At 42.2% G+C, this 27316-nt stretch overlaps 3 protein-coding genes and 2 long non-coding RNA genes across 6 annotated transcripts in view; 1 reads left to right on the top strand and 4 right to left on the bottom strand.

Annotated features, from left to right (window-relative positions):
- Positions 1 to 237: 237 nt before the first annotated feature.
- Positions 238 to 3903, bottom strand: Raf (serine/threonine kinase raf oncogene). Of its 2 annotated transcripts, XM_020946987.2 has the most exons (5): positions 2190 to 3898; positions 1962 to 2090; positions 1751 to 1891; positions 1304 to 1677; positions 238 to 1231 (listed from the first exon to the last, which is right to left on the bottom strand). In XM_020946987.2, the coding sequence occupies exons 1-5, from the start codon at positions 3126 to 3128 to the stop codon at positions 652 to 654; spliced, it is 2163 nt and encodes a 720-aa protein (XP_020802646.2). In that variant the 5' UTR covers positions 3129 to 3898; the 3' UTR covers positions 238 to 651. The 2 variants fall into 2 exon arrangements, with proteins under 2 accessions (XP_020802646.2, XP_020802644.2); XM_020946985.2 differs by having other exon boundaries at positions 1962 to 3903.
- Positions 3904 to 4639: 736 nt separating this feature from the next.
- Positions 4640 to 7903, bottom strand: LOC110179473 (ATP-dependent DNA helicase DDX11). Its single transcript, XM_020947043.2, has 3 exons — positions 6028 to 7903; positions 5773 to 5970; positions 4640 to 5705 (listed from the first exon to the last, which is right to left on the bottom strand). The coding sequence occupies exons 1-3, from the start codon at positions 7762 to 7764 to the stop codon at positions 5061 to 5063; spliced, it is 2580 nt and encodes an 859-aa protein (XP_020802702.2). The 5' UTR covers positions 7765 to 7903; the 3' UTR covers positions 4640 to 5060.
- Positions 7904 to 8139: 236 nt separating this feature from the next.
- LOC147643236 (uncharacterized) overlaps positions 8140 to 27316 on the top strand; it is a 66681-nt gene continuing 47504 nt past the window's right edge. Inside the window, exon 1 of the long non-coding RNA XR_015272307.1 lies at positions 8140 to 8271. This is a non-coding gene — a long non-coding RNA (uncharacterized LOC147643236). The remainder of the gene's footprint in view (positions 8272 to 27316) is intronic.
- On the bottom strand, positions 15058 to 19027 carry LOC147643237 (uncharacterized). Its single transcript, XR_015272306.1, has one exon. It is a non-coding gene; the product is annotated as an uncharacterized LOC147643237 (long non-coding RNA).
- Positions 15058 to 27316, bottom strand: part of LOC110179441 (Activating transcription factor 3) — a 46829-nt gene continuing 34570 nt past the window's right edge. Inside the window, exons 3-5 of the mRNA XM_086835710.1 lie at positions 25592 to 26464; positions 25394 to 25486; positions 15058 to 20683 (exon numbers count right to left, since the gene is read on the bottom strand). Of these exons, the coding sequence (XP_086691836.1) occupies positions 19118 to 20683; positions 25394 to 25486; positions 25592 to 25858 (1926 nt within the window). The 5' untranslated portion in view covers positions 25859 to 26464 and the 3' untranslated portion in view covers positions 15058 to 19117. The remainder of the gene's footprint in view (positions 20684 to 25393; positions 25487 to 25591; positions 26465 to 27316) is intronic.

Here is a 27316-nt window from a genome sequence, read left to right as displayed (position 1 = left end):
TAGGAAAGGCTTTGTAATGCTTTTAGGGCAGTTATGGGCACTAGGACAGGCTTTTCAGCTGCCAGAATTAACTTTTTACATGACAATTAAGCTGATTGTCGATTTGTAAGCATTAAAAGTCTAGGCTTTTCCGATTTTATAAGGAAAATATGCACCTAGTTCCATCCATTTACAATAAAGTCCCTGTGGGACCCTTTAGGTTTCTGTTTTTAAACCAAAAACAAAGAAACAACTTGCTTTTCCGTAGTATAAGTATATGTGTATAATGTAATTGCGATCAGCTAGTTTAGTTTTAGTTTTAGCTTTAGTTTTAGCTCAGTAGTCTTGCCTAACGTATATAAGTTATGATGCAGTTATGTACACATGGGCGTTGCAGTTTTTAGTTTACAGTTTACAAGTTTGTAGTCATTAATTTGTCGCAACAGAAATGCACTTTGTCAGTTCCAAGGAAAGCAGCCATATCTTCGCCAGCATGCGCCCTCTCGCTCTTTTTCAGTTTGGCGCCGCCGCTTATTTACAGAGGGAAGAAAGGTTTTGGGTGTGTTTTGTCGTGTGTTAAACATATACATATATCTATATATATATTTAGTTATAGATCACTTCGAAGAGGCTTTGGCTGCGCAGGGATAAGTACAGGTACAGCCTGACCGCTTAGATGTTGCCGGCACTGCCAAAGAATTGAAAATTGTTAAAGTTGACCGGCGTCTTCGGGCTGGGCAGGTACAGGAAATCATCGTTCTGCAGCTGGGACTGCGTAAGGTTTGGCTCACTGGCACTGCAATGGATCTTGGGCAGCGTTCGCAGCATATTCTCCAACATGTTGAGCAGCGGCCGGAATAGCGGACGATCCTTGGTCGTATACTTGATGCAGTCCTCGGCCAGACGCTTGAGAGCCTGTGGTGCATCCGAACGCACTTGGCTCATGTCGGGGCGTAATAGACCACGTCCCACCATAAACAGAATCTGATCCTTATTGCTGATATGGCCATAGGGCAGGCATTCCGCCAGCAGTTCGTACATCACAATGCCAAAGGCATACACATCCGATTGGAAGGAGTAAGGGTTCAGCTCCTGCATGCGTATCACCTCCGGTGCCATCCACAGAATACTGCCCGTCGGCTGATTAGCCTGCTTTTCGCCAGACCAACGAGTCTTGGCGGTGGCCAGACCGAAATCTCCAATCTTCACCGACAGATCCTCGTGCAGGAAAATGTTGTTTGACTTCAGGTCTCTGTCAAAGGGAGAAGAATTTGTAAGTATTCCCTTAAAATGGTTCACATTTTTGTCTTAGCTAATCACTCACCTGTGTATTATGTTCTTGGCATGCAGATAATCCATGCCCTGGGCCACCTGGCGACCGATATCGATGAGCGTATTCAGATTGAACTTTGTCTCGCTGACATGGACGTGCTTATAGAGGCTGCTGCCCTCGCACCACTGCGTCACAATGGCCAGCGAGGGTTTGGATACGCAGCCCATGAACAGAAGGATGTTGCAATGGCGCGTCTTTTTCAGCATGGCCACCTCGTTCTTGAAGGCCTGCAGCTGGGCCAGGCTGGGCGTCTTAACGTTTAGCGTTTTGACCGCCACAGGACCATGCCAGTGGGCGCGATAGACGGTACCAAAAGAACCAGAGCCAATCCGTGGGCCAATCAATATCTCCTCCGCTTGGATGTTCTGCAGGGAACAAAGGAGAATTATTAATACATCAATTGAATAAATGATTGACTCTTGAATTCCCCTAGCTTACCCAGTTCTCCTCGGAGCTCTTGGCATCCCGGGAGAGCAGATTCTTGTTGCTCTCATCGGCGGACCTGGCTCGCGGTCGATTGTGCTTCAGCGTGCTGGTGGGCGAGGCCTGCGTGGAGTTGGAATGATCCGTGCAGGGATGCTGTAACGAAGAGAAGGAAATGAATACGTTGAAGCTGGGAGCAGGGCAATTAATTATCTTAAACTCTCACCGGCAACGGGGGCCTGGCCTGCATAATGAGGCTACGTTGCACATCGCTGGGCACCGAGCGTATATTGTTGATGCAAACATTCGGCGCCGAATTGGAGCGATCATCCTGGCTGATGCGCGGCGGCCGACCCTGTCGATGGTTGGAGGCGGAGGATGAGGAAGGGGGTTTTGAGTTGCTGCTGCTGCTGCCGCTGCTGCTACACCGCCGGCTGCGGCTGCGGCTACTCACGTTGAAGCGTACGGCAGTGCCGCGGCCGGGGAAGCCCACACCGTTGTCCGGATTCTCGGCCAGCAGCAGCTGATAGTAGCTATCCATGGGGAAGGGCTGGCACAGCATTGGCACTCTGCCAGCGCATCGCTGATGGAACCGAAAGTTGCACTGGCTGCAATAGAAGCCCGTGAAGAGCAGCCGACGGCAGCCCTCGCAAAAGACCAGCGAAAAGAACGTCTTCCGGATGAACTGATGCTGCGTGTGCGTTCGTATTGGGAACTTCTCCAGCAGCCGCACGAAGATCTCCTCCACATGCAGTGTTCCGATATCCGTGTGCCACGGTATGATATGTCGTCCGCTATGCGTGGTGCTCACCTCGCACATATCCGGCGTCAGTTGGCGCAGCTTCAGGGCCTTCATTAATGCATCGCACAGCCGGACGCCGGCCACCACCTCGACGGAGGTGCGCTGCTGATTGGGCAAATGGGCGCGCAGCAGGATCTTGGGCTGGCGGGTGAGAGTGCCACACTGGCTGGCCGGATTGGAGCCGCCCAGGCCGGAATCAGTGAGATCAGTGCCACCGCCGCCGCCGACGCCGCCATGGATGCGAGCCAACTGACGCTGCTGCTGCAGTATTTGCGTTTGGTTTTGATAATGCGGCTGCTCGGCCGCCGTTTCCTCTGGCGTCTCATGCGGCTGCTGCTGCTGCTGCTGCTGCAAAGCATTGAGCTGCTCCATTAGCTCATGCTCCTTGACCTCTAGCTCGTGCAGCTTGGAGGTAAGCTCCTGGTATTCGGTTAAGTACATGGCCGGCGGCTCTTGCAGATTGGCAAATTTGGCATTTAAAGCATCGATGTTCTCGCGGGTGACATGCTTGACCAGCTGCACATTGTGCAGCTCCTCGGCCAGCGGATCATACAGCTCGCTGTCGCTCTCCGCCGATGAATCGCTGGACATGATTGCTATTGCTGTCGCTGCAGCTGCTGCCGCTGGTGGAGATGGAAGGTGAATATGGAGCTGGAGCTGCTACTGGTGGCCTATGAGGATGCACCAACTGATGCGACCATGACCCTGAAAATGCCAATGCCAATCGCTATACGAAAGCGTATCCGTATCCGAATCCAAATCCTTGACTCTTCGTGCGCTTGCGTTTTAATGGAGTTCAATGTCGAGGAGCCACCCACCAGCCGCTTTCTTGTGGGCGGGGGGCAGCATGTCGTCCTTGCAACCGCTGGCCTTTCCTCAGTTTCCTTCTTTCTTCTCGTTTTCAGTTTTTTCTTGTTTTTACACACAATTTTCTTCTTTTTTCGTTTTTTTCACCTTTTTTCCAGTGCACCTACACACTCACACCCACACCACCTGCCTACACACACACACACACGCACGCACGCACTGGTACGCACGCTAAGGTATGTACATATATTATTTAATGCGAAGGTCGCGCGCTGCCCGGCCCTCTCCTGACCCCGCACTCACAGGAAGCTGTGCAAGTGTCGTCCTGCCGCAGGTTGAGCTGTACGGTAAAGTGGCGTCCAGGGCAACAATCCAGAATCTGGCGTCCGTACTGGACGCTGTGCTGCGCTGTGTGTGTCGGGCGGCAGCTCTCGAAACGGGACGCGGAGGACGAAGGAGCCGTTTTGGCCAGAAGTTGAGATTTTGGCCAGAAGTTGAGGAATTTGTTTAATGCGCAGCAGTGTGGCCAGCTTAGCTTACTTCTGGCTATTTCTGGTATATTTGGTATATGGAAAGCTTATGAAGCTAGTTTATAGCCAAAAGATAGCTTGTTTTAGTATTTATCTAGCTTTTTGTTGTTTTGTCTATACAAAATTCTTGTTAAGAAATATACTTTATATATCTCATATTAATGTGAAATTATCACCTCTACCCAGCAGAAACAATAGAGTAGATAATTTATTTGTTCCTGGAATTTAACATTCCCATGTTTAGATTAACATTTCACATTTTACACTTGTACATAACCATTTTACACGTTTACATTTACATGAAGTAAAACTCCCAAGCCGCTCTCATATATCCCTCTCATTGTTTGTCGGAGTAAGCATAAGTTAACAGAATTTTCCCGACTCTTGAGGACACAAGCTGTGATGCCGCTTTATTTATTTTCCTCTAGGTCTAACGCTTTCTAGGTCTAACGAATCTGGCGTAATTTGAGCTTTTTTTTGCAGAATCTAGCTAATACGGAGAATTAGCGAACTGACGATAAAAGTGGCCAGAAAGCACTATCGATACCATCGATAGGCGTGATAGGGATGCCGTACCGGTCGGATTAAGGGTCTATCGATTGCTTATCGGCGAACGGTTTGAAGGGTTTTGTTTATTTAATTTTATTTATTCGATTTTGGCTGATTTTGCTTTGTTTGAATGAATTTAAGGTATATATTTAATGGAATTGCAATTGTCGGCTTTATTTTAACTCAAATAAATTGGCAAACGAGAAGGGCAGCAAGTAGTTTTTACCTTTTCTGTTTAATGCATTTATTATTTATTATTACTACAAGTTTATGTTATTAGTGAACAATATTTGTAATATTTATTCAGTACAAGCGGTTGACTAAGGTATATAAAACATAAAGGAACTTTAGCTTGCAAAAAAAGGTATTAAGAAAAAACAAAGAAATCTAATATAAATTCGAGAAAAAACTTGCTCTCAAAAGAGAGAAAATAAAGTGTATAATACAAATAATGCGACCTTAACAACTATAGTTTACAAAACGGTGAAAAAAATTCACAAATACTTCATAAAACTGAACATTATTGATCCTGCAATTTTTACAAAAATAAATTGCCTTTAAAACATAATTAAATACAAAAAAAATAAACATAAAAAACATATTTTCCAAGAAATATAAAAAATTTAGATTCCTGTTTCTATCTTCCCTTAAAAAACCTTGCTGTTTGGGCTTGAACTGCCCCGAAACCGCCCTTCCCGGCGGCCGCCTTCACAATGTGACGGGCTATCCATTCCGGCAGCTTGCCCCGTATCCTGGGACTAGCGTAACGCTCATCCAGCAGGTAGACGCAGGCATAGTCCCTGATGTGGCGAACGGCTCGTCCGATGCATTGATTCACCGCCTTCATGCAGAGATTCTCGTAGAATTCGTTGCCAGAGCCGGGGCCCAGCTTCTCGTCCAGATGCCGCATGCGCTGCTCCAGCTCCGGCGACTGACGGTTGGGATAGGGCAGACCCACAACCAGAACGGCTCGGCCGAGATCATCGGCAAAGTTCAATCCCTCGGAGAGTTTGCCACCAACCACACTGAGAAGTAGAGCTCCCGACAATCCCGTTGATTCCGAAGATTCCTTAATGGCCTTGGCATACTTCTCCAGCAGCTGATCCGCCGATCCGGAGACCTCCCGAAAGACAGTCTTTTTGCGTAAAATTCTCTCCAGGCTGCCCGATTGCTCTAGATGCTTGTGGACCTTGTCCAGATAGTCATAGGAGGGCAGAAAACAAACCACACCGCCTGGTATCACCTGGCAGAGATTCTGAAGCACCATGGCCAGCTCCTGAAGCTGCAAAAGAACGATTGAAGATGAATACAGCAAGAGAGCACCATGCAAGTATGCCAGGTTCACTCACCATCTCCGAACTTCCTCGCTGGGCAAAGTTAAAGCGCAGGGGAGCACCCTTGGGGCCGTTGGGTATCACAAAGGGTAACACCGCATCATCGGGCACCACATGGCTGTAGAAACGCTCCACCAAACGATCCTGGCAAGTGGCAAACAGCTGCTCCTTCAGCTCCTGAGTGGGCTGCATGGTGCCACCAGCAATCACAATCTGTGCGGGGAATCAGTAAGGATTAATCAGTTATGGATTAATTTAAAGCAAACGTACTGCTCTGGCATCTTGGAGGATCTCGGCAAATTGCTCAGCGGGATCCAGGAGCAAATACTTAAAGGTTCCTCCCTGAGGATCAAGCAGTATCCTACCATCCGCCGCATCGCTGGTGAGTGTCTCGAGAAAGGCCAAGAAAGGTCTAATCGGCGAGGGAGCCACTTCCAGCAGGGGCTTCACTGTGGGCTCCTTCTTCTCCCCTGCAGGTTCCTGCATATCCTCCAGTTTCCTCTTGCCCTGCTTGGGCTTCTCCTTCTCCTCGTGCTCCTTGGTCAATCGCTGGAGTATTAGACTTCGCGCCGATGGCGGTTGATTCTCGCTGGGCTGCGGCTCCCTTTGCATCCTGGCCGCATTGCCCTGCACCTTGCGTGCGAAACGGGTACGCGCACAGAACTCCAAGAGCTCGTGGAGATCAATGTTGAAGAAGTCACCCTCGGCGGTCAGTTCGTAGGTACGCAGCATCCTCGAGGACTCAGCTTGCTCCAGAATTTTCAGCAGCCGCTTGACTATGAAGATCAGCTGGTTGATCTTTAAGAGATTCCTGGTGCTGAAACGCTTTTGAAACTGCTCCTTGTAGGCAGAGATCTCGGTCCGGGCCCTTTCCAGCTGCTGTTTGTTGATCTCGGCGCCATGTAGCTGTGCCAAACTATCGAGGAGATTGTGTGCCTCGTCCACAACAAGAACGCTTCCCTTGAGATTGATGCCCAGCTGCTGGCGGGCGGATTTCTGAAGCAGCAGCTGATACGGCAGCAATATAAGCTGGGCCTGGTCCAAGGCAGCTCGGGAGGCATAGTACGAGCAGGCCCCACAGGCTGCACCCTCCGTGGCCAATTCCTCAATGTCCAGGGGCCCACTGAGGGCCAAGTCCTTGAGGGAGTCCACCAGAGATTGCGTCTTCAACGGACATCTGCCTTGGCTGGATGCTTCTGCTTCGCTAAGGCGACTTTTCTTGCTGGGATTCGCTTGGGATTTCTTCTGGGTGGCCATCTCCAAGCAGCGCTCGTTCATCAGCCCAACCTGCTTCAGACGCCGCACCTGGGGGTTGCCGCACAGCTGCTGGCGAGAGCCCAGGGAGATGCACCTCACCCACTTGCCATGCGGGGTCTTGCGCAGCTCTGAAACTATTTGCGCCAGCTGCGAGTGCGTGCGACTGCAGAAAAATATCTGTACGGGACGATACCGATCTTCCGAGGGCTCCTCGGTGCTATCGGCAGTCTCATGCTCTCCATCCGAGTCGGAATCAGAGGCCGGCTCCTCCTCCTTCGCTTCCTCCACCTTCGGCCTAGACTCTCGGCTCTTCTGCTTTTTCCTGCTCTTCACACGCTCTCTCATCTCCGCCAGCTGCTGTTCTCGCTTCTCCAGCAGTCCCCGTACGTGTTGCAGCTTCTGAAGCTCCTCCCGCTGTAGTCGGGACTTACCCTGAGCCTCCAGCCAGTCGGTCGCCCGCTCGCCTTCCGTCTGCAACTTTTCCAGCTCCTGTTCGACGGCAACGATCCTCGCCAGCATTTCGGACTTTACCAAGGACTCGTGTCGCTCCAGCCAGGTGAGGGCACCGCAGGTGAGGGTCAGGGACTTGCCGGTGCCTGTGGGACTCTCAAATATGCCCACCTGACCATTTTCCAACACCCGGAAGAGTTCCTGCATCAGCTGCTCCTGGATTTCGTACGGAGTGTGCGGGAACCCGAACTCGTGGGCGGCCGGCGTGGCCAGCGCCTGGCGGGGCGTGTATTGCGCCATCTTCAGCCTACAAAACAATTAATAAACATTTTTCCTGAGGGCACGAAAAGCGGGAAAACAAAACGACGCGCCCAAGCAGCAGAGAATCAACAACAACAGGTTGACAGTAAAAACGGCCTAACGCGTTGGCGATGCGGTATTGCTTAGCGAAGGCACTTTGAGGTGCGGAACATGGCTAAACTTCAATTGAACAAACTTATTTATTTAATTATTTCACAATATTAACAATTATTTCAGATGTACAACATATTAAATTTGATATAGCTTTTTTATTAAAAAAGAAACAACAAACCTATTACACATGTAATTAAATAAAAATAATCGATAACAGTTCATTTAGCCGATGATTACACGACTCACTAACGCCTTTTGCTTGGTACTAAAAAATCGCGAATTCTGTAATGGCGCCAAACCTCATAGTGGAAAAAAAAACTTGTTGCCGGTGAGAGAGAAAAAAAGTGCAAAAATTTGTGAACAATCTGTGATTCTGGAAACCTGGCCTGCGGGGTGAGTAATAACTGAGCTATATGCAAATCGAGTGCTGCACTCGCTTAGTAATGCGCGAAGAAACATCAAAGCTTGATTGATTGCCAATTAGTCATGTGCGCTATTAATTTGCTGTAGATGCTAAATCTTGCTCCACCCCCCTCTCCCATGTTCGGCTCGCTCTGGCAAGATGGCGACCGCTTAAATTTCGATTTCAATGCGAATTTCGAGGGGATTTGAGCCGTGTTAAGATCGCAAATTGCAATTAATAACGCCATTGTGTGGGCGGCTAATGCATGTGCGGCATTAGCATGTATTTTGACCTCAGGCTACAGCAGGCTGCTAATTGCAAACAAATTTGAGGCTTCTCGGTCTCAATGGGAATCCTTGCCGTCTCTTTGCTGTGTCTTTCTTTTCTTCTGTAGGAGTGAGAGGGTCAGCTATATGTTGCGGGTCCAAGTTAACGGGATAAGTCATTTCGCTGATTTTTGTTGTATTTCTGGTAAAGACGGGAAAGAGGCAGCTATAACTGATCCTGTTAGGTGTGTACAATGGGGAAAACAGTGCAAATACTGACTTTTAATTGATTTCATATCATTTCATATCATTATTTTAAATGTTTTCAGGTACATACATATATATTTGTAGGTGCAACAATTGCTGCACCTGACTTATTGTTGCATATCTTAATAGTTTTTGTTTAAATTTATGGGCTGCTCTGTTGTGTGTGCGTCAAATGCAGACACATAAATCAAGCGCCCAAGAGAAGGCGGATTAATGCGTAAACGACCTTGGCGGTGAAAATTAGCTTGTGATTAGCTTGGGTTAAAAATATTCATCTAAATGTTTTTATGTGTTTTTGTGTTAACTGCATTGCAATGAATATTTTTATAGCCTTGCAGGGACTTATTAACGGAGTCTGAAGCTTCAAACTCTATGAAGGAGTCATTTCCGACCCTATAAACCATATATATTCTTGATCAGCATCAACAGGGGAATCGATTAAGCCATCTAACACAAAATAAAATTTTACAATTTTTTTTTTAAATTTTTTTAGGGGTTAACATTGACAAAAAAATTACATTTTTTAATTTTTTTACATTTTATATTTGAGTATGCAGATTTATTAACCTAGTCGAAACTAGCATTGGACAACTTTCCGCGTTTAATTTAATGCTTTTTTGGCTGATTTAGGACTGTTTTTGACATATAAAAATAAGGATTCAAACAATACGAATATTTTAAGCTTAATAATGAACGATTTTGCATTCGGTTTTGGATTTTGGTTTCCCCAAGTTAGTTTTCTTGTAAGATTAAGTAATGTATATTATTAGATAATAGATATTCTGAATATTCTTTTTTAAGTGCCTGGAATATAATTTTTAAATTCCCCTAAACTTTCTAAAACTTCTTTTGTACCCTAATCTCATCTTAATCTTTAAAGTCAAGGCCAGTTTCTGGAATATCCCTTTATTTGTAGTGATATTCAGTTGGAAATTCTCACTTAAACCATGGCTGAATTTTATCTTTCTTAAGATTTTAAACTTATATAAATTATGTATTTAAATCTGGACATTATGTCAATAGATCTAGGCTTTATAGAACATTTTTTAACAACAAACAACTATTTGGAACCGCACCCAGCTAATTAAGTTGACAATGCCTTGGTGTCGAGCTGCCTTGCACTCGACCTGACCGCTGTGCAGTCCGTTCTTGACCAGGCCACGCCCGTCCTCCTGCCCCGTGCCCCCGTGTTCCCACATTCGGTTTGAGTCCCGCTCCCTGACCTTCTAAGCCAACTGAGTCATGGGACTTTTTCCCCCAACGATCTGTAGGGGGACCTTGGCAGACAGCGAGTCGGCGTGGTGGTTGAGCGATTGAAATTGCTAATCTCGGAGCCTTTGCCCGAAGACATTTCCCATTTATCACAATCGCACTTGTGCTTGGTGCTTGGTGCCTGTGCCTGTGCCTGTACTGCTTTTCGGTGGCATAATTTTTCACTTAACGCACGACTATAAATACCCATGCTGCAACACATGTAAGACTCTATCTAAATACAAATACAGGTACAAATACACCTGTGTGTGATTGCTAATAGTTACCTCAATGATAATGCTTTCTGCTGTTGATTATTTATGACCGATATTTTATGCGATTAAGTGCCATAATTTATCAAAAGCTGTGCTCTGTCGATTGCTTTTACTTTGATTTCCATATGGGCACAGATTTCTGCTATATTTTTTTTGATATTTATGTAGGTTCTTTACTGTTTTAAATTATATTAAAGAAGGTCGTTCTAATTTGAAGTTTTATTTGTAACAAGAAAGGAAGCTAACTTCGGCACGCCGAAGTTTGTATACCATGCAGATTGAAATTCGATCACTAAGAATTAATACAATATAAATTATATATAATTATGTTAAAAAACAAAGTAATGCCTGCTTTCATTTCATTCACCTATACATTTTATATTAACTGTTATACATTAACCGTTTTGCATTTTCCTCTATTTGTAACTGTCGTTTGTATGGCAGCTACACGTATGTACACAAACTTTTAGATTCATTTATAATGGCTATATATCAAATTTGATGAAAATCTGTTGAAAACTAGAAAAGTTATAATTATTTTTATAATTTTCCGACCGTTCCTATGGCAGCTATATGTATGTATATATGTATATACATATATCCTTCGCATATCCCTATATAGTATAGTATAGGCAGCAAGTGAACAGTACTAAACACTGAAAGAAATGAGTCCTAAAATATCTCTAATCAAGATATATTAAATCCATATTTTAAATGATTATTTTTGTGGGTAAATCATAGGTTTGCAAATAACATAACTAAGCCAAAAATGCTTTAATTTCAATTCGGTAAACTAATCTGTGTTAGTTTTTAAAGGGTTAACAAATCTGCGTATTAAATTTTAATATTTGAAAAATTCAATTTTTTGTTAATTTTTTTTGATAATTTTAACGATGTAACCCCTTATAAAATTTTGAAAAAATTTCAAAAATTTATTTTTCTCCCGGACATGGCTAGATCGATTCAGGTTTTCATGCTGATCAAGAATATATATGATTAATAGGGTCGGAAATGACTCCTTCATTGAGTTTCAAGCTTCGGACTAAAATTATAATACCCTGAAAAGGTAATATAGCAAAAGTACACGTTTGTATCTTAAATACAAATTGCTGCATCACTTTAAATTAAAAATTAGTAATAGGGTCCATGGCAAGAAAGGGAATATTTGGTAAAATAATGCATAGTTACCATAGGTGAGTGAAGACTTGGGCCTGTTTCCTCCTCAAGCATCCTTATAATTAATATAATTGTCATTGTTAAGACTTACCGCAGTAGATGGGACACGTCATTGTTTAATTCCTTCCAGTGCAAAGGTATATTCATGGTGGCATCAATTAAGCTTGTCATGGTGTCATCAAAACAAGCACTTCCTGTTTATCCAGAAGATGTGAATTGGCCACGTCATATTTTTGGAGTCGATGGGTAATCACGATCACTATCACTCGAGATGTTACCACTGGAGGCGCCACGGACCGACTGAGGTGCGCAAGGCGGCAGAGCCCTGTATTTATACTTTTTGAGCAAAGAGAATAGAGAAAGTGTGAGCGAGAGTGAGAGGCAGAGGCATCTATGGAGGAGGCAAGCAATGAGAGAGATGGAGCGGCCTCACTGGCCTCACCCACCCCTTTCTCTGGAGAACTCTCTATGTGTCTCAGTGCTTGCCTCCACAGATGCCTCTTTGCCTCTTGCTCTTACCTGCTCTATTCTCTATAAATACCGGGCTCTGCCGCCTTGCGGCCCTTAGTCTGTCCGTGGCATCTCCAGTGTTAACATCTCGAGTGATAGTGATCGTGATTACCAATCGACTCCAAAAATATGACGTGGCCAATGCAAAACAAATGGATAAACAGGAAGTGCTTGTTTTGATGACACCATGACAAGCTTTATTGCCACCACTGGCCGATTCGGCATGCTCAGATATATATACTAGTATAATTATATAGAAGAATAACCCCATAGGTTCCTGCTCTTAAATTTGTTCCAAAACGTATCTCGCACATCTGTGCATATGATTCCCAACTAGTTCTAACATCCCCGGAACGAAGTGGCTGCTGCCGGCCAAGTCCCAGATATGTGTTGTGTTACAAAAGTTGCAAGTCATTGTTTATTAGTGTTCAAAGTTACTAACTGATCATACATACTTACTGTTTATTGATACTTACTGATCATAGTTTCTTATTGGCCATAGATACTTACACATCCTTTACATTTAACAACCGTGTTTCTGGCAGTTATATTATATAGTATTCCAATTTTATAAAATTAAAAACGAAATTTCAGAATAATAAAAGATAGCTTTGAATCAAATTAGATAAAAATATGTTAAAAACAATAAAAGTTTTAATATTTTTCTAAAAATGTTGACTGCTACGTTGCAAACTTCTGACTGAAGGGGTATAAAAATTCCAGAGATTTCTACAGATCCAAGTAGACCCTGATTTCTCACTCCCTATTGGATTGTCCATTGTCACTTGTGTTGGGTGCTATTTTTCAGTCGCTTTTGTGGAACTATTGTCGACTAAAGCAAGGAAAATTATAGAAATTTATTGGAAAAAATGTATTTCGATAACCTTTTGGGCGATGATAACGAAGAAGAGGTGGTGTATTTAAATCTTAGACAAAAGCTTACAAAGCGTATCATTAAGAAGGCGCCCAATAATGCTATTAAACCCAAAATTGGATCTCTGGTGACTATCAATCTAGTTGGGATAGTTGAACCTAATATTAAAGTGGAAGACCTGAGGAGTTTCCAGTGTCATCTCGGTGACTATGAGGTTGTCGATGGCCTGGAAAGGATCCTCCCCTCGATGAAGGTGGGCGAAATAGCAAGTGTGTCAATGGATTCCGACTTTGCTTATGGTATCTACGGACTGCAGGATAGTGCCAACTTTACTAACGATTTCCTAGTTCCGCCCTATTCTCCTATATCCTATGGTATAGAGCTTGTAGCTATAAAAACCGAAGAATCAAAGGATTTAGAAGACGATGAATTACTGTGTACTTATGTTGCTCGCAAGAAGGCTCGTTGCGACTTTTGGCTCATACGCTTGGAGTTCAAGAAAGCTATCCATCTGTTCAAACGTGCTAGGACATATCTACTTAAAATCAAGGACGAAGGGAAAGCTAAAGCTCTTATGCAACGTCTGGCTCTAAACTGTGACCTTGGCTCCTATATGAAATGTCGTGTTGTGAGAGTTTTTAATGCAGCTCTGATAGAGGTTGAAAGTGTCCTAAGTTTGGAGCCGGACAATACAGATGCTTTATTTCGTAAGGCAAAAATACTAAAATGTGTGGGTAATACAACCTGCGCTTTGGATATAATGATTAGAGTAACCGAGCTTGATCCAGAACATCAGGATGCTGCAGCAGAAGTTTCCGAACTCAAATACACCGAAGCTTTTGAGAACTACAGAGGTTCGCATCAAAACGTATCTGGCTTCAATATACGCCGTCCAATTATTTGGTTCATGGTAACCAATGTCATCTTGTGGATTTATTTTATCACTAACAAAGTACTAAACATTTTTACAAAGACCCGTTGAAGAGCTGTTTCTGCTGTTGCATTAATAAATTATATATCTGAGCATTAATATTATTGAGATCTACCAGTTTAATGCTGACAATCTTGAGTTTATCTATTACAGTAACACTGCCAGGGTGACATCTCGCCCAGGGGGCTTGTCCCACGAGAAATCATCATCATCATAATCACCGGTGATTGCACCCACATCGTGTGTCCAGTACATGTGACTCCCATCCGTTGTCCCATAGTGTCTCGGTGACCCAATCTATGACACATACACTGCATGGAGAAGGATTTTGTTCGGTGTTTTTCGTTCTTTTATTACTGTTATGACATTCAATAAGCAATTAGGCATTAATCACAGCCGGGGGCAGCATTAATCACCATAGCCCGGCCAGCTAGAAGCTTGGAGCTCGGAGCTTGGAGCGTCGAAAAGCGAGCCTTCAACTTATGCATATTAGCGGAGAGCTGGAGCTGCTGCTATTGGCTTCTATCCACAAATAGTTGGCGACACGACTCAAATAGAGACGGAATCCCGCTTGCAAGACACACAGCAGCGACATGATGTCACCGCCTGTTTATAGCCAAAGCCCGTCAGCGATGCAGATTGGATCTGAAATCGGACGGGGAGTGGAGTGGAGTGCTGGGATAGGATCGGATTGGTTTGGTTTGGATCGGTAGAACAGATTGTCCCACGCCCACGCCGAGACACGCGCCAAGAACACAAGCGCACAAGCTCACAAGCGAGTCGAAAGATCTCAAGGAAACGAAGTTTGGAATACCCTGTATCAAGAATTCTTTAAAGGAAATTCATGAAGATCCTTGAGGATCCTACCTTGGACCATTTATCATAAATGTATCATGGATGTTAAAATAATATCAAACCTATGACGAAGTTTGAAAAACTCTGTACATGAAGAAAAAATGTCTAAGGATCCTTGATGATCCTACCTTGGACTTCACACTGCATTAATGGAACACCCTGCGATTCATCATACATTTTCAATGCATTTTAAGATAATACCAAACCTAAAACCCCCTTTATTTAAAATAATTAAAAGGTACAGTTGCCGAGGCAGGTCAGGTTGTTGTTGATTCAGCTTTTGCCCCCGGGGCCCGTCGTATGAGGTCCAAGATCGATGAGCGATCATCAAGCAATCAGGCTAATGCATAACCAAAAGCAAACTCAGTGGGTTATATTATTTTGGATATTAAACTTTAATTTTATTGTAGTTCTTTTAGAGTGTGATCGGTTTTGTAATCGGATCGGAGATGGTTTACAGAGACAGTTTTAGAGATACGGATGGCGGATACAGCGAGCTTTAGAGACACGGATACAGATACGGCGGTTGATGATGGGATATGAGTGGAGTTAACAATATATATATCGACTATCAATTGGACATAGATTGGATTGGACTTGATTTTCTGCTGTTTTGTTGTTCCTTTTGCTTGCTTGGCTTTCACAAATAGTCTAGATATATTTATCGTATAGTTTTGCTCTGGTCAAAATTATACAAATAACATCTTGGGGGACTCGCGCGCTCTCTCAACACATTCGACACATTTCTTAATATTTTCTTACAATTGTTTCTTTTTTTTTTTGTTTTGTTTTTAGCACAGTTTGTGGGAGTTTTCTTTTGTTTGTTTTTGCTGCTTGCTCTTGCGGTCGTGGACATACACACACATTTATAGATCTTTAACTTTATCAATATCTTGTAATTTAATTTAGCAAATATACATGGATATATATATAATAGGGCTCTATATAACTATACAATTAAAAAGGCCTTTTGAAGGTGCGTTTTTCAGATTTTGCGGTCAGTTTTTCTTCTGCCTGCAGCTGAGTGATCGATTTTTTCTTTCGTGTGTTTAGACATTAAGCAACCCTGATCTATCGGTATTTATCAGTTGATCGTTAATCGTTACATTACATTGTCCAGGTACTTTTGTAGCGCATTTCTGTTCAAATTGAAACAAACTTTGTGTAGTTATTGTAGCCTAAAACTAAAGCTAAACATGAGGGGTCAGTAAGAGGTCCTTTTCCGTCCCGTTTCAAGGTCAAAGTGGTATCGTCCAGTGGTCAAGAATGTGCGGGAAGGGGAAATGCAGAGGCACCATAAGTCCTGAATGGTTTGATCAATGAATGGATATGGATGGTTGTTATATGGTGTTTCCGATGACGTTGTTCTACTTCTACGATGCTCTATTTTATACTATATATCCTCGCACAGCTGCAGCCAGAAGCGAAGAAACCCACAAAACCCAAAAAAACTAGAAACTCAAACTCGACTCTTTTGTGTTTTTTTAGGCCATATTTATATAGATATATATATATATTAGAGAATATTAATCGAAAACAAACAAAACAAATCGCGAAATAATCGATTACAAATATTAAACAAAAAATGTACAAGCGAGAGAACTTTGCTTCTTAATATTTCTTCTTTTTTTTTTAACTTGTTCCTCGCTTTTGTAGGGTATTAACATATGGAGTTTTGATTGCATTTTGCCATTTTTACAATTTATGGTTTTACAGTTAACATTTACAGTTACGAATTACATTTAACATCGAATGTGGTGGCAACCCTGGTGCAGCTTGCTTCAATCGCCTGACCTGAGTGTTTGAAACTTGTTAAAGTTTTCTTATTTTTTGTGATTTTTATGTTGTTTTGGTTGGAAGCTGAACGTAATATCAATTGTCGGCGAAATGGAAGTCATTCTGCTTTAAAATTCTCCAGAGTTGCCACTTGTGTGTGTGTGTGTGTGTGTGCGAGTGTGTGAGGTAAACTTTTGCTTAATGCTTAAGGCTCAAATACAATTTTAATTTTGAAAGATTTTCCATCTCAAGTGGAAACAGAGAGTTTTTCTTGTATGCTTAAAATTCCTATTCAGGGGCAAATAGGCAGGCATTTTTGTGGGTGTGTGTGTGGGGGGGGGAGGGGGGATACATAGTGTGTGTGTGTGTGGTACATCTAGAAAAAGGCGGTGCTCTGGGGAGGGGCTTCAAGAGCTGGTATCGGTATATCGTTTATATGTTATAAATAGTTACTTTTGCGTATTTAACATAGTTATAATTTATCGATTATCATTTATCGTTATCGTTGGTTATCTCTTTAGTACAAATCGAGGCAATTATCATTACAATTACGAAACAATTTCAAAAGCACTTGTGTTGGTGATGGGGAATTCATTTTGTTTTTTTGTTGGGGTATGATCTTTTAGGCCACTTTTTGGTGTTCACAGCTGTTTATACACACACATGTTTTTGTTTTTGTATATATATAATTGTTATATCCGTGTATAAGTATGTTTTTATATATATAAATGAACTCTGCTTCAACTCGTTGATCAAGCAATAGACACACAAATATATATATATATAATGTTTGCTCCTTCGTTTTTTAGTATATATATAATTTTTAAACTTCTCGTACCATCCATGTATACATATATAATATAAATTACAAAAGTTGTTCATCATTTTTTTTGTTTTTAACTGTAATAAGGCGCAAGTTGAAAGGAGTTGCAAAGTTTCAATTTTTTTTAGCAGCACTTTAAGGTCTTCGATTCCACCGAAAATACATATAATATATCTTCTCTCTTTTCCCTTCTTGTATATATATAGATTGTTTAATTTTGTTGTTTTTGTATATGTAGATTAGTTGTTTTTTTTTGCAAAAGAATTAACAAAGTGTAGATTAGTAATTTAGTTTTAGTTGTCAATTGAAAGTTTTTTTTTTTTTTTTTTCTCATTTTTTGATTAAGGCAACAGCTTACACAAGTTTTTATCGCTTATCATTTAAACATAGCTTACAAATTATGGACACGAAAAAAAAAAACAAAAATTCATACATGTATTTTGTTTATATATATAGTATATATACGGGTTTATCACTGACTAAGCCTAGGATTTAGAAAAAAATATCAAACGTCATCATATATCGCATATATCAACTTGAAATTCTCCTCTCTCTCTCTCTCTAATCTCTCTCTTGTTTTTATTTTTACACACATAAGCATATATAGTAGTAGTTATCATTATTTTTAAGGCTTCGTTGGGTGGAGCAAAGAGCAAACAAAAAATACGTTACGCATAGAAAAGAATTGAACAAATTAAAATTAATAATTACTGATGCGGATGTGACTGCACGCAGTTGATCACTGCGCTCTCTCCCTCTCTTCTTCCTTTCGTTCATCTCTCTCTCTCGATGCAGGCTTGCAATGGAATGTTATCGATAAATGATATCGTATCAAAAAGTTGGGTTATGTACAGTTGTGCAAGTGCTACTTTCTACTATCTTTCTTTCCTTCTTGTTTTCTTTATATTATTTTCGTGTGCTCTCTTCGTTTGCTTGTTTGTTTTTTTTTTGTTTATTGTTAAAACTCTTTAATGATAGTTACTTGTTAATTGTTACTGCTTCTTGCTTCATGAGGTAGTCAAGCCACAGGCTGGATGCCGCTCCAGGCGGACTTGGGATCAGGGAAAAGGGATATACATACATATAGGGTATGGGATTTTGGGTTCGGCGGATGATATTCGAGTGGTCTTGGGATCTTGGGAAAGGGGAAACTCAGCTATTGGAAGAACTTGGATTTGTAAGAAATTTAAATATTAAATTATAGCAAAAATTCCTTAAAAGAAGATTACAAAAAAACATCCAAGATTGTGGCAGATTTGTTAAACTTTATAGAAAGTTTTCTAGAATTTATAGAAATTACTTTTGTGGAAGAAATTATTTCTTTGAGGGATGGGATTTTCTTGGGAGGGGATTTGGAGGGATCTTCTTCAGCTTTTCCTGCTTTTGCTTAGTCGATGAGTGGCGGTTAATTTTAAGATTAGATTGTATTTTCTTTTTTTTTTTTTTTGTAATTTTTGTTTTTGGGATGATGATGGGTTGATTAAGCCTTAGCACCAGTAGTCTACATGGGCCCAGGCCGGATCCTGCTCCTCGCCCAGCTGCAGCTCCATTTCTAGCTCCAGCTCTACCTGCTGTTGGTCCAACTGTGGACTGGACGACTGTTGTGCCTGCCTCTGATTTCGATCCCTTTGCTGAGTCACCTGCTGGGGTTGCTGCGATTCCTGCTGCTGATGATGATGATGTTGTTGGTTGTGTGGGGTATGCTGATAATGGCCGGTGGACTGCTCAAAGGCGGGTAGCATCAGGTCACGGTCTCGATCTCGTTCTCGTTCTCGTTCATGTTCACTTTCCCGTTTCCGTTCTCGATCCCGCTCCCTGTCCGGCGCCCTTCCTCACGCCAGGCAACCGCCATTGGTCATGAATGCCGTGGCTGTATCCAAATTCACATACTCCCCGGCAACGCCATCATCCACCAGCTGTGACAGCAGATCCGATTCATAGCAACCGCTCTTCATGAGCATCAGCTGATGATCCTCATCGTAGCAGGATGTCATGCCCACACCGACGCCGACACCGACGCCAACATTTCCAATACCAATACCAATCCCATTGCCATGCTGCAAACCCTGATGGAAGTCCATCAGATGATTGTTATTATTATTATTGCTGCCGCCGCCATTAACGCCACCGTTGGCGTTGCTGCCGCCACCATTGCTGCCATTGTGATTGCCACCGCCAGTGCCCACATTCGTTGGCACCACACTGGCCATGTTGAGGCCATTGATGCCACATGGCGAGGGTAAAACACTGACTGCATGCTTAATATCTGGAAAACCATCACTTGGCTCGAACAGAAACCGCTCGGCACTCAGGGCTGTGGTATAGGGACTCTGTGAATCCACCAGCTCGTTCTTTACAAACTCAATGGCGCTGCTGCTGGCGGTGAGGCTGGACGTGGTGCTGGTGTTGCTGCTGGTATTGCTGCTGCTGTTGCTGCTACTGACGCTGGTATTGCTGCTTGGATTGTTGTGATTGCTACTGCTCAGGCCATCGCAATTGGGCACATAGTCGGAGAGCAGGCCGGGACTGGGATTTGGCTGATGTTGATGCTGCTGGTCGATGTTGCTGCTGGCGGGATTCATTGACTGTTGCTGATTGTGTTGCTGCTGCTGCTGTTGCTGCTGTTGCTGCTGGTGCTGCTGGTGCTGCTGATAGCCGGCATGCTCAAACTCTTGGGCACTGGGCGAGGGCTTGCAATAGCCAGTGGGTAGCTGTTGGGCCATTGCGGCTGCCGTTTTGGAGCCAAACTTGAAGGTGGCCATCGATGGTATGCTCTGGACTCGTTGCTGATTGTTGCCACTGCCGTTGCTGCTGCTGCTGATGTTGTTGTTGTTGCCAAGTGATCCCGCTGCCGCATCATCTAGTTCCAGTTCGGCGAGGTACTTGTGAGCTGGGGACTGCGTCAAATGCGTGGGCAACTGACAGCCACCGGAGCGCAGGCATCCATGAGATTCCAGCATATCCGTTAGCTTGCGACGTTCCGTTTCCAGCTGACGCACTTGGTTCTTTAGCTCCACATTCTGCGTGTCCAGCACTTCGGACTCCTTGATCAGATTCTGGGTACGTTCGCGCTTCTTCATCCGGCACTTGGTGGCCGCAATCTTGTTGCGTTCACGGCGTCGTCGCCGGCGATCCTCATCCTCGGGCGTCAGACCCTTTGGCTGGGACTTGGTCTCGCTATCCTCATCACTGGACTCCTCCAGGTCATCGTCATTGGCATTGCTCATGTTGCCGCTATAATGATTGCTACTGCCGCCACTGTGCCCGTTGTGGTTACTGCTGAGACGGGAGCACTTGGAGTGCGGCTGCTCCGATCCGGAGCTGGAGTCGCAGGTGGAGAGCTTGCGTTTGCTCTGAATGGACAACTTCAGGCCCTCCTTGATCAAGCGAGAGCAGGTCTGTAAGATAATGTAAAGAAAAGTTGGGGTATTGGTAATGGAAGTGTGGTTTTTGGTATGATTTTATGTTATATATAAGGTTTTTCTTAACATTTTCTTAAAACTTTTCTGTACATATAAGGTTTCTAAAAGAAGTTAGTTCTTAGGCTTATTTTCTATTAGTTTTTCTCTTGGTTAGTGGCCCCTCGAAAAGTGGTTTGTCACCATTGGCCAAAGTTGTTTACTCTCTATTTAACCGCCAAAGAAGGCAATCCAAGTCCACCGACTTGCTGACATTTTCAACATATTTCGAGCTCTTTTGATCTATACTTTTTATTTCACTTAGGGATGTATATCGAGGGGTATTGTCATATAGAAAATATCGAATAGAATGGTATATGATATATATAATATTGAATGTTCGATTAAAATATCAAAATTATTAAGGTAAACCTTTCAGAAATAGTATATATTTATAACAAATATATTCTAAACCAAGTTTAAGCTTCACTACAGTCCGATAAATCAATGAAAATATCGATTTATTGCTTAGATATCATTGAAAATATCTACTTATAGCACATTTAAGTATCGCTAAATGTAAATATGGATTCATTTATCGATTTTCACCTCAAATAACGATCAAATATGAACAGATTAATATTTCCTCTGCTAGTCAGAATTAAACCCAAAGCCTCTGGGAAATTTCCTTTATTTGTTTTGCACGCTTTTCCCCCAGACCTTGTCACGGTGTCACGTGTCATGTAAGATTATATATCTTTTAACCCAGTGATCCTATTTCCCATCACCTTGTGGAGTTTTCCCCCTCAAGGACTGAAAGGTGATGAGTGATGCGTGAGAAGTGAGAGCTCGACACAGTTTCTCGAGAGTTTCGACGCCCTTCAGGGCAGGTAGATATGACGAATCGCAGTCCCGCTTATTTCGATTTCAAGAGGAGATTATCTCCCCATCAGAGCAAGCGGCATTTTTAGCTTTTTGTTTGTTTGTGATTTACTCCAGCGACCTTTTTTCATATTTTCTTATTTTCTTATTTTTTTGCGCTTTGACTTAGGGCTTGGCTCTGGAATGGGGCTCAAGTTTTGGGTTTCAGTTGGGTTTGGGTTTGGGTTTGGGTTTGGGTTTGGGTTTGGGTTTGGGTTTGGGGACACACACATACTCGAGGGTTTGCATGAATTATAAATACTATAGATAGAAATCTGCGAGGGACACGCCCAAAAGGGGTGACTCTCTCCCTCTCTTCCCCAGTGGCAAGTGCAACCTCGAAACAACCTCGAGTGAAGCTCCATTTATGGAGATCAGGACAGGAACAGATGGTCATCGTGTTGCACTCCGGCACGTTGTCAACTTTCGTTGAACAATCGCTGATTGACAATTGCAGCATATGGTTATATGAGCTAAGGAGATGCCCTAACTTTAGCTATTTTATAAATACTATATGTTGTCTTATGTATTAGACTAAAGAAATATAATCTCTTTGGCTTGGCTTGAAAGTTAATATACCATAATAAATCATTTTGCAATATGGCATCCATCAAGGGGTTTGCCTGTCAAAAGTTGTGCCTTCAATTAGCCCTTTCAATCTACAGCTCATTGAATTGTCGGCCAGACCCATGATATATTTCCTTTTATTTATATTTTGTTTTGTTTTATTTTTTTGCTCATGTTGTCTGGTCGAGAAATTGTTGGGATGCCCCAGTCCCCAGTCTCGATTTCTTTCTCGACTTCTGTTAATTTTTTGGGCATCGCCTCGCTTCGCCGGGGTTCATTTGAATTTTAGGCACGCTGCCCGTTGCTTGCAGCGCTTTATTTATTGACCCAGAAATCAGATAAATACATTTTTTTGTTTAAAAAAAAAGCGAAAAAAAAATAAAATGCCGAAATCCAAAAGGCAAAATCATAATAATCGCATGCGCTGGCCAAATTGGAGCCAGAAAAACATGGAGCAGCACATACATGACCATATGGTCAGCGGACAAGTTGCTGCTGGTGGAAACTTCTGCTGGAAAATTGTGCAATTGCGTTTTTGGGGGAGAGAGGGAGAGCAGCACAGGTTGCTTGTAGTATCTTTGTATCTTTTAGTATCTCTGTATCTGTATCTGTATCTGTATCTCTGTATCCATATCTGCCGGCCGAGCCTTTCTTTGCACTTCGCATCGCTGCAACTTTAGTCGCAAAATTCAAACGAAATGGCAACAGTTATTATTTCTTCTTATTTTTGGGTCTGGCAAATTTGCATTTTTGTTTGTCTTGGGTTTGCACATTTTTTGCACATTTCACTCGCTTGTCTGTTTGCCGTTCTTATAATTTTCCCTCGCCTTTTACATTTCCATCATTTTTGTGGTTGAGTTCTGTTTTTTGGAAACATTTTGTGCAAATATTTGTTGCGATGGAGTCCAGGTTCTTTGGGTCCCACAGGGGGTCACGATCGGAATGACAAATCTCCTGCTAATTGTGCGAAAATACTTTATACTTCATTAGTATTCACAAAAAATACACACCGGAAAGAAACCGAAAAGTACGCAGAGTAAAGTCTTATGAAAACAAGACATTGTTAGCGTAACTTTAATGCCATACTTAAATGTAAATTGAGTGGCATTAAAGTGAAAAATAATATACGAAAAAAAGTCGAACGAACCCCAACCTTTGAGCTGCTAAAAGTATTCGGCAAGGGAAACATTGAAACGTGTGTTTGGCTATTCAATTATTACTTATTTCACTTATTTCTTTATACATTTCTTTTAATTTATCAAAGACTAATGCCTGTTTTTATTTAAAAATTAACAGAAAATGAATCTTCTGTTAAAAATGTTCATTTATTTATTTGGGTTTAGAAATGTCTGGTTTTCTTACAGAAGGACATACGTAAGAAGATCTAAAAAACTGCACTAAACTTGCACCAAATGTGCTGTTAAGTGTACTAAATGGTCTAATCAGTATCTAAAGTGAAGCATCGGGAGCGAAAATTAACTTTTTTAAGTCTTAAGATGCTGTAGAATGTACCAAATGCAATTTAACACCCACAAATTAACTTGAAAGTCCACCAAATGTTATCGAATCTGATGTAAAGTGTACTAAATGGTCTAAAAAGTTCCTAAATTGAACTGTAAGACACCAAAATTGGGTTTCTTTGATTTGATATTATTTAAAATCAGTATTTAGTTCCACCTTTTAAGAGTTAACATTGACATAACTCATATTTAAGACAAGCAATTTGTCTAAATCTGGTCTGAAATTTAGGAAAATCATTAAATTTTGGTTGGAAAAGCCTAACCATGAAATTAAACAGCCTTAAGTGCTTTTCCTAATTTACAATTAAATCAAAGTGAAATGTATTTGCATAGATAGAATACACTTCCCCAGACACTTGCTTCGTCAAACCATCTTCAATCTGACCGCCTCAATATGACAAGTTCTATCTAATTCATTCTAACCGTTCATTCATCCATTCCTTACACCATTCATTCATTCATTTATTCATTTATTCGATGACTGTTTTTGACGCCCACGCAACCACACGATGCCGTGCAAAATCAACCCACGCACTCTGCATCTTTTTTTGTGATTATTTTTTTTTATATACATGTATTCTTACTCTCCATTGGCCATTGGCCGGCGTCTGTCTGTCTTTTGTGTCTTTCTGTCTTTCTGTCCATGAGTTTGTCCCCTGTCCGGCCGGCGTCTTGAGTTGGTGGCGGAGTGGGCGTCAATTGCGAGACGCAGCTTGAATTGATTTCACTTTTTGCGGCATTGCGTTCGAGTATCTGCAATTGCATCTGCATCTCAATCCGTAAATGTGTATCTGTGCGAGGTGCCAGCGTGTGAGTGTTTGTGTGAGTGTGAGTGTATCTTGGGGGGAGAATCACACTCTTGACTGACTGACTGACTGACATTGGCCTTAATGAGGCACGTAACTGCTGCGGCTGCTGGTGTCAACTTCAGCGATTAATTCGCATATGAAGCGGGCGCGGATTGCACTTGCCACGCGGCAATTAGAGGTCGCATCCCTCAGATAAATATATAGATAGATGTATAGATAGATAGATGTATAGACGTTTAGATACTTTTGCACTTTCCCCGCTGAGAGGCTCACCCCAAGTAATTGGCAGGTGTCTATGACTGTGCCCACACACACACACAATCGTACTCGTTTACTATGTATCTTTGTGATTTATGATTATTACTTCCAACAAATTTATAGGCTATATCTTTTTGGGGAGAAGGGTAAGACGCTTGCACTTTTCTATTTGTTGTTGTTTTGTTTTGATTTTTTTCAACACAAATTTTTCTCATAAACTGAAGGCCTCCCCATTTCTGGGGATTCATCTGTATAGTTTTTCAACTGAAAAACTACTTAGTTGCGGGGGGTTTGGGTTCAGCCCTTTTTGGAAGTCATATTCAGAGCTTTAATTGCACTTCAATTACTAGCTGATTGATGGATTGTTTGTCTTTGATTTATGTATATATATACTTTCAGTTGGTGCTAATTTTAAGGGGGAAATATTGCAAATATTAAAGAATTTGGAAAGGTTATGAAATGTTTCAGAACTAGTTTTAGGTTTGATATAAGAATAAGCTAAGTAACCCTTTTAGTTACCTAAATTTAAACCTAAAATATATAAAATTATCTTCACTTTGAAGCCTTTTTAAGCTTAGCATTTTGAGTATCTATTCTATATATAATTTTTTGTTCAAAATGAATTTAAAACTTACCTGTTGAACGCTGGGCGTGGTGGCCGTGCCTCCCGCTGGTGAGTCCAATGGCGAGCCAGAGCAACTGGAATGACTGCTGTCCTGCGAGTGCAACTGTAAATATATGTATAGATAAAATACAAATATTAAGTATACGCACATATCAAGTATACGCACACATTAAGTATACGCCTCAAAGTTATATGTATGTTTACTAACCTGTCCATTGGGATGACCATTAAAATGACGCACTGTTACCACTGGTGTGGATGCAGCACTGCTGCAGGAGGCTGCCGATGAGGCTGCCGAGGCAGAGATTGCAGCCATTGCTGCCGCCGAATCGAAGCTATAGTTATCCAATGGATTGGTCATGGCAATTAGCGAGTTAACAATCTCCGGGGTTTTGGGCGTATGAGCGCCCAGGCCACCCAGGCCGCTGCTCTCGATGCTAAGCAAAGAGGCGGCCGGTATGTTTGAGTTGAACATGGCTATCGTTTATCGATACGATACGGTTATCGAACAAGGCAAAAAACAAACAAAAAAAAAGTAGTATAATAAACAAAAAACTAAACGTATCTCTCTCTATATATTATATATATATATCTGATTTCTTTTCTTTCTTTCTTGTTATGCTTAAATCACAGTTGAAGGCCTACGCGTTGCACTTGTTGGTTTTGGTTGCTTTTGGACTAATCAACAAGTCTATCTATCTTGTTTTTATTTATATATATATATCTGATCCTTGTGTTTATATATATATTTATCGTTCTCGCTATATATCGAGTGGGTTCTGGAGGCACACTTATCACAAGTTTCCTTCTAGAGTTTCCTTATTTGCTTTCTTTTGAGGAGACTGTTGTTTGCTTTGCTTCTTTTGTGGGAGTTTCGCAGATGATCCATCGGTTTAGTTTCCGTTTCCGTTTCGGGTTGGGTTTCCGTTTCCGTTTCCGTTTCCTTGCTGGTGCTCCCCCGATCTGATCCTATATCCGATCTCTCGAGTCTGTGTTGTTGCCCGAAGCACTAGGGCCGAGCGAATGCGTTGCTTTCAACGTTGAACAACAGCCGGCAACTCGCTTCACATCGATAGCGAATCTGCAAAAATTACAGAGACAAAAACAGAGAGAGAGAGTGAGTGAGTGAGTGAGTGAGAGAGTGGAGAATAAACCAGAGAAAAAGTGAATCAGAGAGACAGAGAGACCCACAGACAGAGAGAGAGAGAGGGAGAGAGTCACGTACGTGAGTGCGGGCCATGTCAACGTAAACAAAAGCAATTAAATTATAAAATAAACTCGGCTAAATTGATTTATGTAAGTCAGCGTGTCGTCGTTTGCGCGTGTCACGCGATCGAGAGCTCTGGAAATCACTATCACGATCGTGATTGATCACGCACCCCGCCCCACTACCATCCCCCCATCCCCCTTTCAATAAGATGCCTCCCAATTAAGCCATTAATCGTTTAATTAAGATCGGGCACACTTTATACACAAGAAAATACTACTAATAATAATAATAATAGCCAGAATAATCAAAAGGGGGCATTCCATTCCTCCTCAGGGGTTTCGTTGTGGGGTGAAGGTGAGCAGAAGGAGAAATTGCAACGAATTCCAAACACACTTACACACACACACAAACATACACTACGGTGGCTGTGCCGGCAATTGAAACGGAATTGAAATGCAATTGAAGGCAATCATCCATGAATTCGCTTGACTCCCGAGAACCTCTTAAAAAAAAAAAAACAGGGTTTGGAATGTATGTGCGGTCTGGCCAAGAGAGCTTAGGGTGTTCTAATCTCAAATTTAAGATTAAAACCTTAAGGAAATTTATTGCTTAAAGCCTATAATAATAATCCAAATATTGAAATACTCATAACTAAGCCAAAAAAACACTAATTTCAATTCGGAAAGCTGTCCCATGTAAGTTTTTATTAGATTAACAAATCTG

The sequence above is a fragment of the Drosophila serrata genome, unplaced genomic scaffold, assembly GCF_035046125.1.
Source record: "Drosophila serrata isolate PLE 108 unplaced genomic scaffold, ASM3504612v1 contig_276, whole genome shotgun sequence".
Taxonomy (NCBI): Eukaryota; Metazoa; Arthropoda; class Insecta; order Diptera; family Drosophilidae; genus Drosophila; species Drosophila serrata.
The sequence above is the reverse complement of the archived record's forward strand: the minus strand, read 5'-3'. Positions and strand labels throughout refer to the sequence as shown.